This window comes from Pleurodeles waltl, chromosome 2_1 (genome assembly GCF_031143425.1).
Source record: "Pleurodeles waltl isolate 20211129_DDA chromosome 2_1, aPleWal1.hap1.20221129, whole genome shotgun sequence".
Classification (NCBI taxonomy): Eukaryota; Metazoa; Chordata; class Amphibia; order Caudata; family Salamandridae; genus Pleurodeles; species Pleurodeles waltl.
In genome coordinates, this window is record NC_090438.1 from 135,417,572 (window position 1) to 135,433,816 (window position 16,245).

At 47.4% G+C, this 16,245-nt stretch overlaps 1 protein-coding gene across 2 annotated transcripts in view; it reads left to right on the forward strand.

The window, feature by feature from the left end:
• Positions 1–16,245, forward strand: part of LOC138262082 (probable global transcription activator SNF2L1) — a 1,420,807-nt gene that overhangs the window by 1,361,823 nt on the left and 42,739 nt on the right. The window contains exon 23 of one of the 2 annotated variants that reach the window (XM_069211817.1): positions 10,321–10,497. The exons of the other annotated variant lie outside the window; for it this stretch is intronic. Coding sequence (XP_069067918.1) covers positions 10,321–10,497 — 177 coding nt within the window. The remainder of the gene's footprint in view (positions 1–10,320; positions 10,498–16,245) is intronic. 2 annotated transcript variants of the gene reach the window in all.

The following is a 16,245-nucleotide window of genomic DNA, read 5'->3' on the forward strand; positions in this document are numbered from 1 at the left end:
TGCTACTAAATGCTTTACACACCTGTCTCCTAAGTTAAGTCTAACTGCTCGTGGGCCAAGCTACCAAGGGTTGAGCAAGGATTAATTTACTGATACCTTGACTGGACCTAGTGGGGGTTTGTGGCCTATTGCTAAATGTAGGTACCTATCTGCCCTTACCAGTAATCCACCTTCCAACATCCCCATGCCACCAACTTATGCCAGGCTGAAAGAGGATCACCTATCCCTTCTCCGACAAGAAGTAAGCCATAGAAAGGGTGCTGACATCAGAAGTAGGTCATGGTTGCCATTCTCACTACCTTTTTGTGCCCTAAAAGGACAGAGGCATTTGTCCTATCCTAGACCTGCGCCCTAAAAGTTTTCCTCGAGAAGAAGTTCAAAATGCTAAGTTGGTTCAAGTCCTGTCTGCCCTGGACCTAGGAGACTGGATAGTAGCATTGGACTTGCAGGACACATACTTCTACATCCCCGTCTTGCCTGGCCACAAACATTACCTTTGATTTGCGGTAGGCCATGATCACTTTCAGTTCACTGTGCTACCTTTCCAGTGCCCCTTAGGTGTTCACTAAGGTGATGGCAGTGGTTGCTGCTCACCTGCAGAGATCAGATTTCGACATCTGGCTGTTGAAGGCGGGCTCACCTCAGGCTGTTGTCTCCCACCTCCAGTCTACAGCGGACCTCCTGCACTCACTTAGGTTCGCTATCAATGTGCCGAAGTCACACCTGACTCCCTCTCAAACGCTCTCTTCATAGGAGCTGTTCTTGGCACTGTGCAGTTTTGGGCCTATCCTCCCAAACGGCGAGTCCAGGATATTCCGGCTGTGATACCGATGTTTCAGCCTCTATTCTGAATTTCAGTGAGGCTGACTCTAAGGTTGATGGTACTCATAGCCTCCTGCATCCTGCTGGTGACACATGCCCACTGGCATACGCAAGCTCTGCAGTGGGGCCGAAAATTCCAATGGGTACAGCATCAGGGGAACCTCTCCGACATGGTCCATTTCTTGAAGGGAACTGCAAAAGACCTGCAGTGGTGGCTTACGAACTACAAGTGATCCGACTGGCATAGAAGGCCTTTCTACCCTCCATCAAGGCAAGGCTAGTGAAGTTGTTCACGGACAACACCACCACCATGTGGGGCTGCAACAAACAGGGCGGGGTGGGGTCGTGGACCCTTTGTCAAGAGGCTCTGCATTTCTACATGTTGGAAAATGGGTTATTGGTAGGGCAGGTAGGTACCTACACCTAGCAACAAGCCACTAACCTCCACATAGGTACAGTTAGGTCTCAGTAAATTAATCCCAGCTCAACCCTTGGTAGCTTGGCAACGAGCGTCAAGGCTTAACTTAGGAGACAAAGTGTAAAGCATTCAAATATCACAAAACAGTAATTAAATAAAACACAGGAAACAGTTTAAAAATCCAAAACCAATTTATAACAATAGTTTATATTTTTATCTTTAAAATGACACAAAAACGATTAAAATCGGTTCAGGGGAACCGGAGATATGAATTTTTAAAGAATTATTACTTTTCTAGCGCTTAGAAACAAAAAGCGCCAATCGGGTCATCTGGTTGCACCTCGACCGGGGCAAAGTCAAACTTTCAGGCCGACCGCGATGGAGCCCTGCTCGGCTACAGGTTGCGGGAGGCCTCGGTTAAAAAGTTACCTTCTGACTTAGTCTTTATTTTGAAGTTTTTCTTCACCGGGACGAACCTGCCAGTTGAATCCGACCTCCTGGAGCCCTTGTCCGGATACGCGATGTGGGTTTCCTCGGTGGAGACTTTTACCTTCGGACTTAGTCGTTTTTTCGAGATGAAAATCCTTCGACCGGGGTAAACCTGGATCTTGATCCGACGTCCATGGAGCCCTTCTCGGATACGATGGCTGGGAGGTCCCGGTCAACTTTTTACGTTCGGACTTAGTCTCTTTTTTGGATGTTTTTCTTTACCGGGACGAACCACGAAGTCAGGCCGGGTCGCGGTTGAGGCAAGCCGGCTAGAATTTCTGCGGCGGGTTGGTCCCTCTCTGGAGCTTTTTTCCAAAAATTCTCAATTCTTTTCCAAACTTCTGGGGCTTCACCCAGATGTTCTTTTAAGGTTCTTTTGGGGTCCACAGCTCACCCCAAGGGTCCAGAAGTTCTGTGATGGTCCTTGGGGGGTGCGGACTTCAACTCCCAGAATGCACCTGGCGCAAACTCCTTTTTGGCCACTGGATAGTGGTCAGCTGGTCGCTTTCTTCAGGAGTTGGTGCAGGGGACTCTGGTTTAGCAATTTTTCACCTGTAGCAAACAGGGAGTCCCTCCTTGAACCAGTTGAAGCCAGGCAAAGTCCTTCTTGTGGTGAAGCCCAAGTGTGCAGCTGGTGCAGTCCTTCTGAGTGCAGGGTCCAGGTGCAGGCCAGGGGTCCAGCAGGACAGTCCTTCTTCTTCTTTAGTTCCTTTCTTGTTGAATTCTGGAGGGGATCTGAGGTGTGGGGGCACGTCTGCCAGTTTTATTCTTGCTCCTGGGTGAAAAGCAGGGGGGCCCTGGTTCTCCAATCAGGTACAGGGTCGTCCCCCTGTGATGACCACTTCCTGGGAAGTGTGGCAAAAATCCATCCCAAAAGGCAACAGTCTCTAAAAATCCAACATGGCTGAATCTGACTTTTGGAGGTTACATCTGGCTGAGCCCACCCACTGGTGTGGCTAAAAATCATAAACACACCCCTCTCCTGCCCTCTCCTAATCAAGGGGGCACCTAGCTGTCTGGGGTTGCAGGATGTGGGGGTGTTGCTGGGTGCTCCAGATGTCCTTCTCTGCCTTTGAAGACCAGTTTGGCAGCCCTCCCCCTTCCTGCCTCACCATCTGCTGAGGGGAGATTCTCTCCCCCAAGCACATTCCTTTGTGTGAAGTCAGGCCACTTCACACCTAATCAAGGCAGCCTGGCAGAAGCTGCTGCAGGCTGGCCAATCAGAGCACAGCAGCAAAAACAATGCAGAGCTGAAATTGGCAACTTTTTAGGTAAAGTCTAAACTTTTTACCTGGACAAGTTATATTAAATCCCACAACTGGAAGTTGTGGGATTTATTACAACAATCAATTTGATACCAAATTCTTGGTATGTAACATTTAAGGAGACTTTCAAATTTAAAATAAAGTCTGCCCATTCTAGCCTATGAAGGCCATTTACTTCAATGAGGGAAAAACGAATTTGGCTGTTTTTACCTCACCAGGGCTTATAAATCTATTTTTATAAAGTCCCTGCTTATAGTTACATGGCACCCAGCCCTAGGGGCACATAGGGCACACCTTAGGGGTGACTTATATGTAAAAATAAGGTAGTTTAAGACTTTGGAGGTACCTTTAATTCCAAAGTCGAATTTGCATATAACTTTAATTTAAAAGCAGCCAGCAAGGCAGGCTTGCTTTTAAAATGACACTGGGCACCTCAGCAGTGCACCTAGGTGTGCACCACCTATGCTGTGGTCCCTAAACCTACATGCCCTACCATATAGTAGGGACTTATAGTAGGTTAACTTAGCCAATTATAATTAGCCTAATTTGCATATCCATTTTACACAGAGCACAGGCCCTGGGACTGTTTAGCAGTACCCAGGGCACCATCAGAGTCAGGAAAACACCAGCAAAAAGTGGAAAATGGGGGCAAAAAGTTATGGGGCCTCTGCAATCAGCCCTGTTTTCTCACACTACACATGACTGGAACATAAGGGCATATCCCTGGTGGTTCAACACCTGGCGGATTGAACTCAGCGGAAGATGCCTAGCGGATCACAAATGGCATCTCAAGCATGATGTGGCGCAAAATTTCATTCAACAGTGAGGAGATCCTTGTTTATGTCTGTTCGCCTCTGCTGAGAATGCCCATTCAGCAGTTTTGTACGACGATGAAGTTTTCAAGGTGGCACTTGCCCTGAGATACTTTTCGTCTTGATTGGAGCGCAAGCCTCCTCTACGCCGCTCTGCCAATACTACTCCTGCCCAGAAGTCTCAAGAAGATCAAGAACGACTGGGCCCTAGTCCTCCTTGTTGCTCTTGACTGGGCTCTGAGAATTTGGTATCCCGAGCTATTGAGCATGTCCATCAGTTCTCTGATCAGACTGCCTCTTTGGGGGAGAGTCTTCTGTCGCAGCAGCAGGGGAGGGCCTTCCACCTAAACCTATGTAGTCTTTGCTTTCTTCCAGGAAGATTGAGCAGCGACAGTTGACAGCTTGTGACCATCCTCCCGAAGTCTGTGATATCATCTTGGCAGCGAGGCATGCCTCCACCAAGACGATATATGCCTGCTGCTGGCTAAAATTTGTGGCATGGTGTGCAGAAAAACAAATTGATCCCCCTTATGACCTTCTTTTTCAAGTCCTTCTTTTCATGCTCTTCTTTGCCCAGCAAGGATCTGCTCTTGGCAGTCTTAAAGGCTGTGTCTCTGTTTTTTTGCGGTTGCTTGATCAACCATTGTAGTGTGGTTGGTTTTACGTATCCTTTGCGCGTTCGCTTCAGGCTTTAGACCTTTGTGCACTTTGCCCTGGATGTATTTTATTCATTTGCTGGCAGCTTAGAGCCTCTCTGCACTTTGCCCTAAATGCTTTTTATTAGGCTTCGTACTGTTATTTTTCAAATAGCCAGTTCTGCGGTTTTGTTTTTTATTCATATCACACTGTTTTGCCTACTTCAGCACTGGAGTTCTCCATAACACATTCACTCTGTGCTTCAGTCAAGGATACAGTCTGGTACATTGCCGATAGACGTGGTAGGAGTTTAGACTTGGCATTCCTGCGTAGGGACATTTTGTGATCACACTGACATGTTGGTTATAAAATCACTTCCTTGTCCCAATACACGCAAGAGGGAGATTCCGACCAGGGAACCACAACTAGACGCTGACTGCCTCGTTGCAAATGCTGAACCAGATCACAGGCCTTTGCTCAGGTATGAAGGCTGATGTCTCCCCAGTGATTCGGAAAGGCAAGCTAGAAGCTTAACATGCTGTGCTCTAAATAGAACAAGCAGAGGGAGAGTAGAAACTGTTAGGCACTATGATAGCTTTGTTCTTATGTTTTACTCTCCTGGTGACTATTTCAATCCTACTGTGTTATATTGTTCTGGTTATTGCGGCTCACGCCTTATTATCTAAAATACAGTCGTTTTATTAAAACATTATATAAAACTTATACTGTCTTTGTCATTTGTATATGAGATCATATTGTAAATGAGAGAGTTGGTTTGGATCTGAGTGACCACGACTTCCCTGAGAAGTTCCAAAGATGTCATGCGCTAGGCTGCCCAATCATTTATTCCCCGTGGGAGAAATGAGGCACTGCTAGTTAGCCGGAGCAAAAACCGGATTTAGGGTGACAGAGTTCCTTACACGTGGGTCAGGCTCAGTCCCCCACACCGTTATCGATCCTGCTGCCTAGAAATCCAGTAGTCTCATTTAGGATAATGAGAGCCCACGCGACATGGCGCCGCCAACGATTGGTCTGGCTCTGATTTTCGGGTCCGGCTGACTCTCTCAGTCTCATATATATATTGACTCCTTGGTTCCGTATACGGAGACGTCCGTGGCACTGAGGGCTTCCGCCACCGCAATATAGGTAGATCCTATTAATTGCAGTTGGTTGTTCAAGCTTGAACTTTAAAAGGAAAACCCCGATATTGGTGTGCCTTCTCTGACCTAGTGCTGTTTTTTTACAAATGGCGAATCCTAATGTAGTGAATATAGCAATCAATATGCGTCACCCGCTCACAGGATATCTGATAGCACATGGACTGATGGTCCAGGGGGGTCCGGTCACTTTTGTGGTGGGTGCCCATGCAGCCTATAGAACAGAACTTTTTTATTCTTGGGTCGTATTTCCAGCAGTTGATGGGGGTACAAATACTTTTCACGAATACACTGTTGCGAATGTCCCTGGACAGTACAGGGCTTACGCATACTTAGAGATACCTCTATCTTATCAAGAACACCATAATTGGCTTGATGGCGCCCTCCCTCATACAGTAGCACAAGTGAGGTTAGGTCCGTTGAGTAATGATGGTCCGACCTGGCCTTTATTGGCTACTTACACACCATATCCTGCGGTTGCAAATTTGGCAGTGGCTGACGTGCGTCGTTTATATATAGACTTAGCAACTACATACAGAAGACTGGTTCAGTTTGTAATGCAGGCGTTAAATACTCATGCAGCGCGTGCTGCTCCGGCTCACCCACAAGCAGTGGTTCCGGGTATCAATTTGGCCACTGTACACTCAGTTATGGGTAAGGTACCGGCTAAACGTGAGGAGACTCCATTTTGGCTGGCGCAGAAAATTAATACGCTGGAAGCAGTATTTCCCCATATGGGACCTCAGGATAAACATAGAATATTGACGATGTGTTTGCCGTATGGCATGGTTCCGCCGGTGGACCTTTGTAATACCTGGGGCACGGTGTTTGCCGCGCTCTACACTACGGCACACGGTACACCGACATTAGCTAATTTACCGGAAGTGATTAAACAAATTCAAGATGAATATGGGGCTGCCTTCCTTAGATTTGGGCATGCAGATGATGGGCAATTTTGCCGCAGTTTCTTCTATTATTTTGAGTAATCTCAAGGGAGAGGCAGTAGCACTAGCGGTGCGAATGCGTCTTTGGGATGTTCCGCAGATTAATCAGGAGCGGGAACTTCCGAGAATAATAGCAGAAACCTATTCTAGTATTGGTCGCGATAGCCTAGGGGCGAGACCGCAAAAACCACAATTGCAGGGTAAAAATACTAAAGATAATGCTAAACAACAGCAACCTGAGGGTACTAAAAAACGCTGGGAAAAGAAACAGCAAACACCTAAAAAAGAAGGGGGCCAGTCGCCGCAACCGGAGACCCCGCAGAATAGGTATAATCTCAGAAATAGGGATACTTTGAAGACGCCTGATAGATATCAATATATTGATACACGCCAATCTCGTTCCTTTCAGGACTCCTCAGAGAAGATAAGTGAGAGAGGTGGGCGGTCAGAGCGGAGGACGGAGTACGTGAAACCGAGACAGGATTCACAATGCACAAACGGAGGTTTCTATTAAACAAGAAGAGAAACCGCTGCAACAAAAACAGCAATTTAAAAAAGAAGAAAGTGGCAGCAGTCTCAGTTAGACATGCCGCTCAAGAAGAGAGTTCTCTTGACGAACAAGACATGGGCGTTAGCACTGTTAGACAGCGCGGCAGAGGTCACAATAGTTCGCCGGAGTCTTCTAGAGCATCTGGAGGTGAAAGCAACTGATGACTTCATACAAGTCGAAACAGCGGATATGCGAGTCTCTGATCCTGATAGAGTATATCAAGTGGCTCTGCGATTAGAAGGGGACGTTGACCGCATTGTACACGCCATCTTTTGGGACCATGTGGTAAATTCATATGATGTTCTGCTGGCCGAACAGGATTGGCCACCTGACTTTGTTCGCGACTGTCCGGTTGGGGAGGAGGTTATTACGCCTTCCTTCTCACCACTTGTTCTGAGAGAACTAGCAGAGTCCTATAGTAAAACATGGGCTCTAGCACAGGCTCCCGCCCTATATAGAAATAACGTGGGGTGGGATAGACAATCACCTTATCATGTAATTCCAAAAAAGGGCGAACCTTAGCCACAGCCGCAGTATCCTATTAAATTTGAGGCAAGGGCATCGTTTAGGAAAATTCATACACAATTGGAGTACCAGGGTGTAATTGAGCCCTGTGTTTCGCCGATGAATAATCCCTTATTTCCGGTTGCTAAACCGGACCATTCCTATAGGATAGTGGTGGATTACAGACATTTGAATAGTCATACACGCACATATGCAATACAGAATTCACATAGCGCAGAGCTTATGAAAAATATCGTACGTAAGAAGTACAAAACAACGTTAGATATCTCGAATGGATTTTTCTGCCAAAATATAGCACCCGAAAGTCGGGACTATACCAGTTTCAGTGCGTTTGGCTCCCAGAAAAAGTTTTGTCGTTTGCCTCAGGGGTATAAGAATAGCCCAGGACTGTTTTCGGCTCGTGTAACTGAAATGCTGCACGAGTTGGACCCTGAAGCGTTATCATATGTTGATGACATATATCTGACAGACGATGAGATTCTGCACCATCTAAGGCGTGTATCGCGCATTGTTGTGGGGTTTGCTGATATTGGCTATAAGTTTAATTTTAAGAAATCGAAGATTGCCTTCCTCAGCGTCATTTTCCTGGGATATGAGTTGTCGAGTGAGGGCAAGAGCTTAGCGCCACATTTTTTGGAGAAATGTGCTTTATTGCAGCCTCCTAATACGGTTCGGAAGCTCCAGTCATTGTTGGGGTTTCTGAATTTTTGCAGAACTTACATTCCTGATTATGCTACTCATATAAAACCCTTATACAAATTGATTCGCCCAAATTTTTCGAGTAGATTTTGGACGATTGAGCATACACACATACTACGAGAGTTACAGACTGATCTCTTAGCAGTTAAACACTTACACACACGGGACAATAAGACACATTTAGTCATCAGGGTGATACCTGGGGCTGTTGGGTTTACGTATGTCACCTTTAATGAGGGTGAGACAGTCCCGATTGCATAGAAGTCCCACTTGTATTCTGCTGCAGAACAACGATTTGCACAGACTGAGTAAATACTCACTGCAGTACAGATGGCTGTGATTAAAGAAAGACCGCTTGCCCAGGGCCAACGCATCATTGTCGTTTCCCCGATTCCGGCCTTAGAGGCTGTTACAAAAGCGAGTGTTCCTAATTCGAAAGCTTTACACACGCGATGGATTCAATGGGCTACGTCTTTGACATCCACTGATGTAGATTACATATTTGACCCTAAACTGCAGACTCAAGAATTTCTTCAATATGAAATGGAGTACCCAGTTCCTGCTGGTACGTTGCCTATTGACCAATATCAGGTGGTCATGTATACCGATGGCTCTGCGCAACCAGCGGTTGGGACTAAACAACAGTATTCTGCTGCATGTGCGGTAGTGAGCGGCACTATGGAGGGGGAAGTGTTCTGCCCCCGACATACTTATACTAAAACCTTGGGAGATTGCACGGCACAGCTCGCTGAGCTCAAAGCTCTATTGTTAGCGTTGGAACACGTGGATCCGGCGATTTTGACCTTGCTGGTAAGTGACTCCTACTACTGTGTTCAGTCTTTCAATGAATATCTGCACTATTGGAAATTGAATGGGTTCAGAGATTCTAAAGGCAACATCATTAAACATAAATTGTTGTGGGGTAAGGTTGCGAATCTGAAAGACACGCTTCCTAAGGTCCATATTGTGCATACACTTGGACACCAGCGCGTTGGAATACACGTTGCTGGGAATACTTTGGCTGATGAAGCCGCAAAATCGGCAGTGGCTGTCGCCACTGTGGCCGCAGTGACTCGTTCGAGTTCCAAACCAGGCACAGAGATTTCGGCTGCCATAAAGGCTACGGCTGATGGCACGCCATTTCCTAAAGGATTTCCTTCTAAATATAGTTACTGCTTGAGTAGTGCGCTGAATGCTGCTGTTAATATTCCAGGCATTGGTGTACGTGAAATACCCAATAAAATTGAGAGACCTCGATTAATTTCTGCAGCACATGAGGGGGTGGCGTCTGCACATACTGGTGTGGCTGCCACGATTTCACTTTTACAGGCTCGTTACTGGTGGCCTGGTCTCTATAAAGAGACAAAGCAATATGTCCTTTGTTGTGACGTTTGTCAACAGATTAAAGCTTCGTCGGCTAGACGCCCGCAGCAGACGCCCCTTCTGATTTCAAATAAACCTTTACAGTGTGTGTACTTGGATCATTGTGGTCCTCTGACACCAGATAGTGCATACAAATATATATTGGTTGCTGTAGATTCGTGCTCCAGATTTGTGTGGGTATGGCCACAGCGCTCGGCTGACGCTCGAACTGTTATTAAAGATTTGCGCATCTTTGTCAATACATTTGCAGTTGTGGCTTTTCATTCGGACCAGGGCCTGCTTTTGCCTCTAAGGCATTCAGGGACACCATGGCTTCGTTGGGGGTCCAACTCCAATTCTCGTCTCCATTTCATCCCGAGGGAAATTCTGTTGTGGGGCGTTTAAATCGTGATTTAAAGCAATCCTTAACGGCCAGAGTTATAGGTACGGGTCGTGGTTGGCTAGCCCACCTGTATGGAGTACAGAGGGCACTTAATAACTTGCCTAGAAGGTCACTGGGGGGTCGTACTTCATATGAGTGCCTGTTTGGAACACAAATGTATGTTCCTGATCTAGATGGTCCTGGTGTGGAGGCGGCAGTTACGCCCTTTGACATAAATGATCGTGTCACTGTTTTGCAGGATTTACAACAATTCCGTGAAGATAACTCTTCTGCAAGTGCTGCCTCCTCAGGAATTAAGGATGAGCCAGTAACACCTACTGGTTGGATACCCAGGATTGGGGATCTAGTGCGTGAAAAGGTCGCAGTAAAGAAAGAATTTGGTCCTTCTTATCGAGCACCTGTCCCGGTGTTAGGGGTAAGCGGCACGAGAACTGTGATTTTACCGCCACTGCAAGGGGCAAAAGGGAATCGCTTTGTTTCCATTGATAATGTCAGGTTACAACATGTGGCCGATTCTGCACAGCAGACCAAGAGGGACACCCAGTAGTTCCGGAATCCCTCTCACTACTGGGGAAGAAGTCCTGCTGCAGGTGATTTACACCAACGCTGTTTCCTCTCCGAGCTTGGGGAGGGTGGATGATGATCTTGCGATTGTTCCACAGAAGACGATTAATATGGAATCTTTTGATCAAGTTGCTGTACGTTCTACTGATGTTTCTGAACATGTGGTTTATAGCGTGCCTAGGCGAGAGCCTCCATCTGCTTCTTTGTTCACAGTTGCACCTTTTGCAAGAACTGCCTCTGGCTGCTTCAACGACGCTGATGATGCAGTGTCCAGCTCCTCGTCCTCAATGTCTTCTGTCCGAGGTCCACGTAAGCTGCTGGGTTGGCTTAAACGCACATATTTTGTTTTTCCTTGGAACTATTTGTGGCTTTTTATGGCCGTGATGACTCTTTTATTATGGTTGGGATTTGTGGTTACTTTTTTTCTGGTAATACATGGTCATTTTCTTCCTGATCGATCTGACATTGAGCACGTGGAGACTGTGTTAAAACCACATTTTTCGTCTCATATGGTTCGAAGGGACTTGTCCAATGTAAACATTTCTGCGATACCGATTCCGGATGGGATTGTGTGGGATAAAGTAATGTTTGATATATATGGTCCCACTGAATTGATTCAAATACCGTATGTCCTCAAGTTATCAATGAATGATATTGTTATACCAGGCATTGTTTCTGATGATTGGGATGTGAAGACGGTAGATGCTATGCTGACAGATTTGCAATATTATACTGTCTATGACGATGAAGATGCTTACCAATTTAGGGATAATCATGGTGACATGTTTAGCTACAACTATTATGGACACCAGTTTATTCATAGAGCTAGTAGCCCTGAGTCCATCTTTAATTATGTGCAATGGGAACATTGCTCGACTCCCCCACAAGGGAGTTCGAAAACGTATTATGATAAATTTGCATATTTTTCTGGGCATGATCAACAAAATGCTAAGTCTTACTATTTTAAAGTTGCACCGTATTCTAATAAGCAAATGTTATTGACCGATACTAAATTACTGTATTCAAATTTGTTTGTATCTAAACTTTCGGTCGAGGGGTATGAAAACTGGTTTAAGACTGTTGACTTGAAAAGTATTTGGGGTTCGAAAAATTGGCAGATGCGAGGCAGGGACACATTATTTCGAGCATGTATTATCCCTGAACAGATGATTTTCCTCAATGACACAGTACAACAGACTAGCTGTTTGGGCTTGGCGACAATTAGAGAGTTAACCTTGCCTAGTATACCTGTCCCTTCCAAATTAAACAACTGGCAGCACTATGTGAATGCTACTTTTAGTGAATTTGCACATTGGGTCCAGAATGGTACGCTTAACACTTCATCGATACATCCAGGCGGGTGGTTATTATGGCCTGTAGACACTAATAAGTGTCATCAACGTTTTGTCAGCTCTTCAGGGGGGTTCAGGACTAGTAGGGCAGACCCTCGTTACATTTCACCAGAACATGCTGATATCATAACTACGTACAGCGTGGGGAAGCTTTGTCAGCAATGGTTGAAGTCATCCACGCTGGATGCAGTTAAGTCACATCTCACGTTACTGTCTAATGATACTGATTTACAAGATTTTTTGTCAGGTCCCAAGGTACCACGGAAGAAAAGATTTTTATACGAAGTTTATAATGAGATTTGGAAGCTTTCACAACAGGAGGTTGCAGCCCCGTTGAGGCAGATTGATCAGGAAAACCTGATGCAGACTTTGGCCCTCATTACGACCCTGGCGGGCGGCGGAGGCCGCCCGCCAGGATTCCGCCCTCCATAATACCGCTCCGCGGTCAGAAGACCGCAGAGGGTATTATGAGTTTTTCCCTGGGCTGGCGGGCGGTCTCCAAAAGACCGCCCGCTAGCCCAGGGAAAAACTCCCTTCCCACGAGGATGCCGGCTCGTAATCGAGCCGGCGGAGTGGGAAGGTGCGACGGGTGCTACTGCACCCGTCGCATATTTCACTGTCTGCAAGGCAGACAGTGAAATACATTTTGGGGCCCTCTTACGGGGGCCCCTGCAGTGCCCATGCCGTTGGCATGGGCACTGCAGGGGCCCCCAGGGGCCCCGCGACTCCCCCTCCCGCCATCCGGTTCCCGGCGGGAGAACCGCCAGGAACTGGATGGCGGGAGGGGGAGTCTGAATCCCCAAGCCGGCGCAGCAAGCTGCGCCGGCTTGGAGGATTCCTTGGGGGCAGCGGGAAACCGGCGGGAGACCGCCAGTTTCCCTTCTCTGACCGCGGCTAAGCCGCCGCGGTCAGAATGCCCCGCGGGCACCGCCGGCCTGTCGGCGGTGCTCCCGCGTGCCGCGGCCCTGGCGGTTACAAACCGCCAGGGTCGTAATGAGGGCCTTTGTCTGTTGTTGATAATGGCATGCATACCCTTTCTGACCGAGTTTACACGATTGACAGCATCGTTTCCTCTGCTATTGACATTATTAAATCGGACATGTCTTCTTTATATCATGGGCAGAGTCAGACGCGGTCCATCATGCAGCTGGGTTGGACTCTTCAGACCTTGAAGGCAGGTCGCGTTCCATGGCAGCACATTCGTGCCAGAGAGATCTTTGTCTCCTTTAACTTGACTCGTCAACAACAGCTGATGGCTAAAACGGAAGCGACATATGTTATGTTGAATATTGAGAAATTGGAGAAACTGCCTTTCACAGTGGCTGAGATTCCGTCAGCTGAGTGGTTGATTCATGGGGTTATTAATCTGCCTATCTCCACTCTGCAATTTACTTCTTGTTTGAAGCACATTCCGGTGGGTAGATATGAACTATTAGGAGACAGTTACATACACGAGGTGTGGGAGCTTCCCTTTCAATACAGATGTGTTAATGGTTTGAGGGAGGTTTTTCTTAGCGGTAGCGAATGCGAAGCTTCTGTCAGCCATTCCATGGTTTGTAAACAGCTGTCCTTGCACGGAGCATGTAACGCTTCAATTGCTAACTTAGCTTGTTATCTGAAGGGAGTTCCAGTCCCGGTTATTAAAAACACTTTCCAGGTGCTTTCTAACGGCAGTTACATTGTTCTTAACAGCGAACGCTGCTGTGGCATGCGTGCCGGAATAGTTTACGTTGTCGCTGTCAACAAGGCCGTTACGTGCTGCGGGAATGTGTTGTTTCCCCCCACTCAAATTAGGGAGGTATCGGACATCTGGCCTCATATTGCTACTTCCAAGGTTAATTTCGACAAGTTGAGTCGGCTAAAAGCTTTATTGTTTCAAAAGCCTGTGGCCCTTACATCTGCTAGCGAGACCTACGCACTTCAGGTGGCAAGGTCATCGGCGGAGATACAGTCCCTTTTGAATACTAACTTTCCAAGTCACTTTGGTGAACTTGTGGGACGTATATTTAATGCATCCAGCACTGCTGGTATTGCACATTTTCTCAAAGCCGTTGGTGTTGGTTTTGCTCACACCTTCTCTTCCATATTCGGTTTGATACCTTCGGCTATACACTCTATTTTCAGAAGCATTTTTGGGGGTTTCCCGATTACTTTGGCTTTATTGGCTGGAGTCTTGCTGTTGTTGCTATTTTTTCGCAATGGCTGTCCCGCCACGACGAGATCCTATATTGCTGCTCCTGTCAGCGCAGCTGTGTCGTGAACGCATGATGCAGCATTTTGGAGCAACACTCCTAGGCCATTTGGAGTGTGACTGGTCTTTGTCATTTAGACCGGTTTTGGATTGTGTGCAACCCGTGTTTCGGTGCCTTTGGTGCTCGTTTGAACATGCACTGGCTCTCTGTCTCTCACTGCGGCGCCCTTCAGTGGTCGATCCTGATCTGTTGATGTTCCCGATTAGGGCTCATTCCCAGACTTGTGCACTACGGTTGCGTTTGCTTCGTGAGGCAGTTTATGAGATTCCCTTCCTGGAGGAAGATGGTTTTGTCTCATTCATAGGCCCTGCACGGGGTGACGCCCTGAATGGTTTTGGGGCTTTGGAACACACCTGCTCCATGGTACTTTGTGGCGTGGATCTTCCGATATTGACATATATCGAAGTGGAGGAGCTCCTACTCTCTATTGCTTCTGTTTAACAATTGGATTTTTTTCTTCTCCTGCAAAATTGACATTATATTGAATTTGGCTTTATTGTCACATGTTTTCTAAATTTATGACTTTGTTGTCTTCTGACCTTGTCGAAATATGTATATAATTTTAGGTATTGTTTACATCTGGGGCGTATTTTTATATTATTGGAACCACTTGCTACGGACAAGGGGAGGGTGTAGTGTGGTTGGTTTTACGTATCCTTTGCGCGTTAGCTTCAGGCTTTAGGCCTTTGTGCACTTTGCCCTGGATGTATTTTATTCATTTGCTGGCAGCTTAGAGCCTCGGTGCACTTTGCCCTAAATGCTTTTTATTAGGCTTCATACTGTTATTTTTCAAATAGCCAGTTCTACGGTTTTGTTTTTTATTCATATCACACTGTTTTGCCTACTTCAGCACTGGAGTTCTCCATAACACATTCACTCTGTGCTTCAGTCAAGGATACATTCTGATGGATACAACTACCTGTGGATTCCTCACCTCATGAATACTCCCATGGCGCCAGCATTCGACGGAAATCTTCTTACTAGTCTCTGCACGTCGACGAGGACGTCACTCTAGCCCACGCGACGCCGTCTGACGTCATACAGGCAATAAGAGGTCCTCGACGACGTGCGGACGTCAGTTCCCTTTTTTCCGTGCATTCGAAACAGTTATCTTCGAGGGAGCAACTGTTACTCTTGCGGTTACAGTGTATATCTTGCTGCGTAGTCTTTCGCTGTGGAAATAATGTCGCAGAGGAAGTCTGGATTTAAGCCTTGTCGTGAGTGTGGAGGCAAGATGTCGGTGACGGATCATCATTCCGATTGCCTTTGGTGTTTGAGCTCCGACCACGACGTCTCGACTTGTGATTCATGTCAGCACATGAATCCAAAGGCCCTCAAGGAACGTGAGGCAAAGCTGTTTATGGCCAAGTCAAAGGGGAAACATCACAAGAAGTCTTCTTCCCCAAGACATCGGCGTCATCGAGACTCCCGGCGCCGTAGAGAATCTCGGCGTCATTCAAAGGAGACTCGCTCCAGGTCTCCGGATCGGCGCCGAAAGACATGGGAGGTCAGTCCCACGGTTACGCCGCATCCTTCGACGCCGTTGCCATCTCCGGCGTCTCCAACTTCACCTGGACAGGCGTCGGTGATTGAGGTATTGGAGCCTCAAGTGTTTTCTCCGGCGCAGACGCCGAGGCCGGCGTCGGGGTCGCCTCCGAGACAGGCACCCCAGTATCCGGCTTTTCCCACCCCTGGAGCCGATAGTTCCGCATTCTTGAATGCGATGGATGCCATCTTCCAACAGATGGCTCCAGGGGGTGCTCCGGCTGGGCCTTTGGCCTTTTCTTTGGGTGATCCTGCGCCTCTTCGGCCGGCACCCTTTATGCCCTTTCTCCCGTTTGGGAACGTGGGCTCGGCGCCACTGTCGGCGCCGGTGGCCGCTCCGGTGGCTTCAGAAGGATTGGCCCCGGGGATTTCCATCCCGTCGACGTCGGGATTTCGGCCTGTGACTCTGGTGGGTCCATCTGCGGCAGTTGCTCTTCCGTCGGCGCCGAA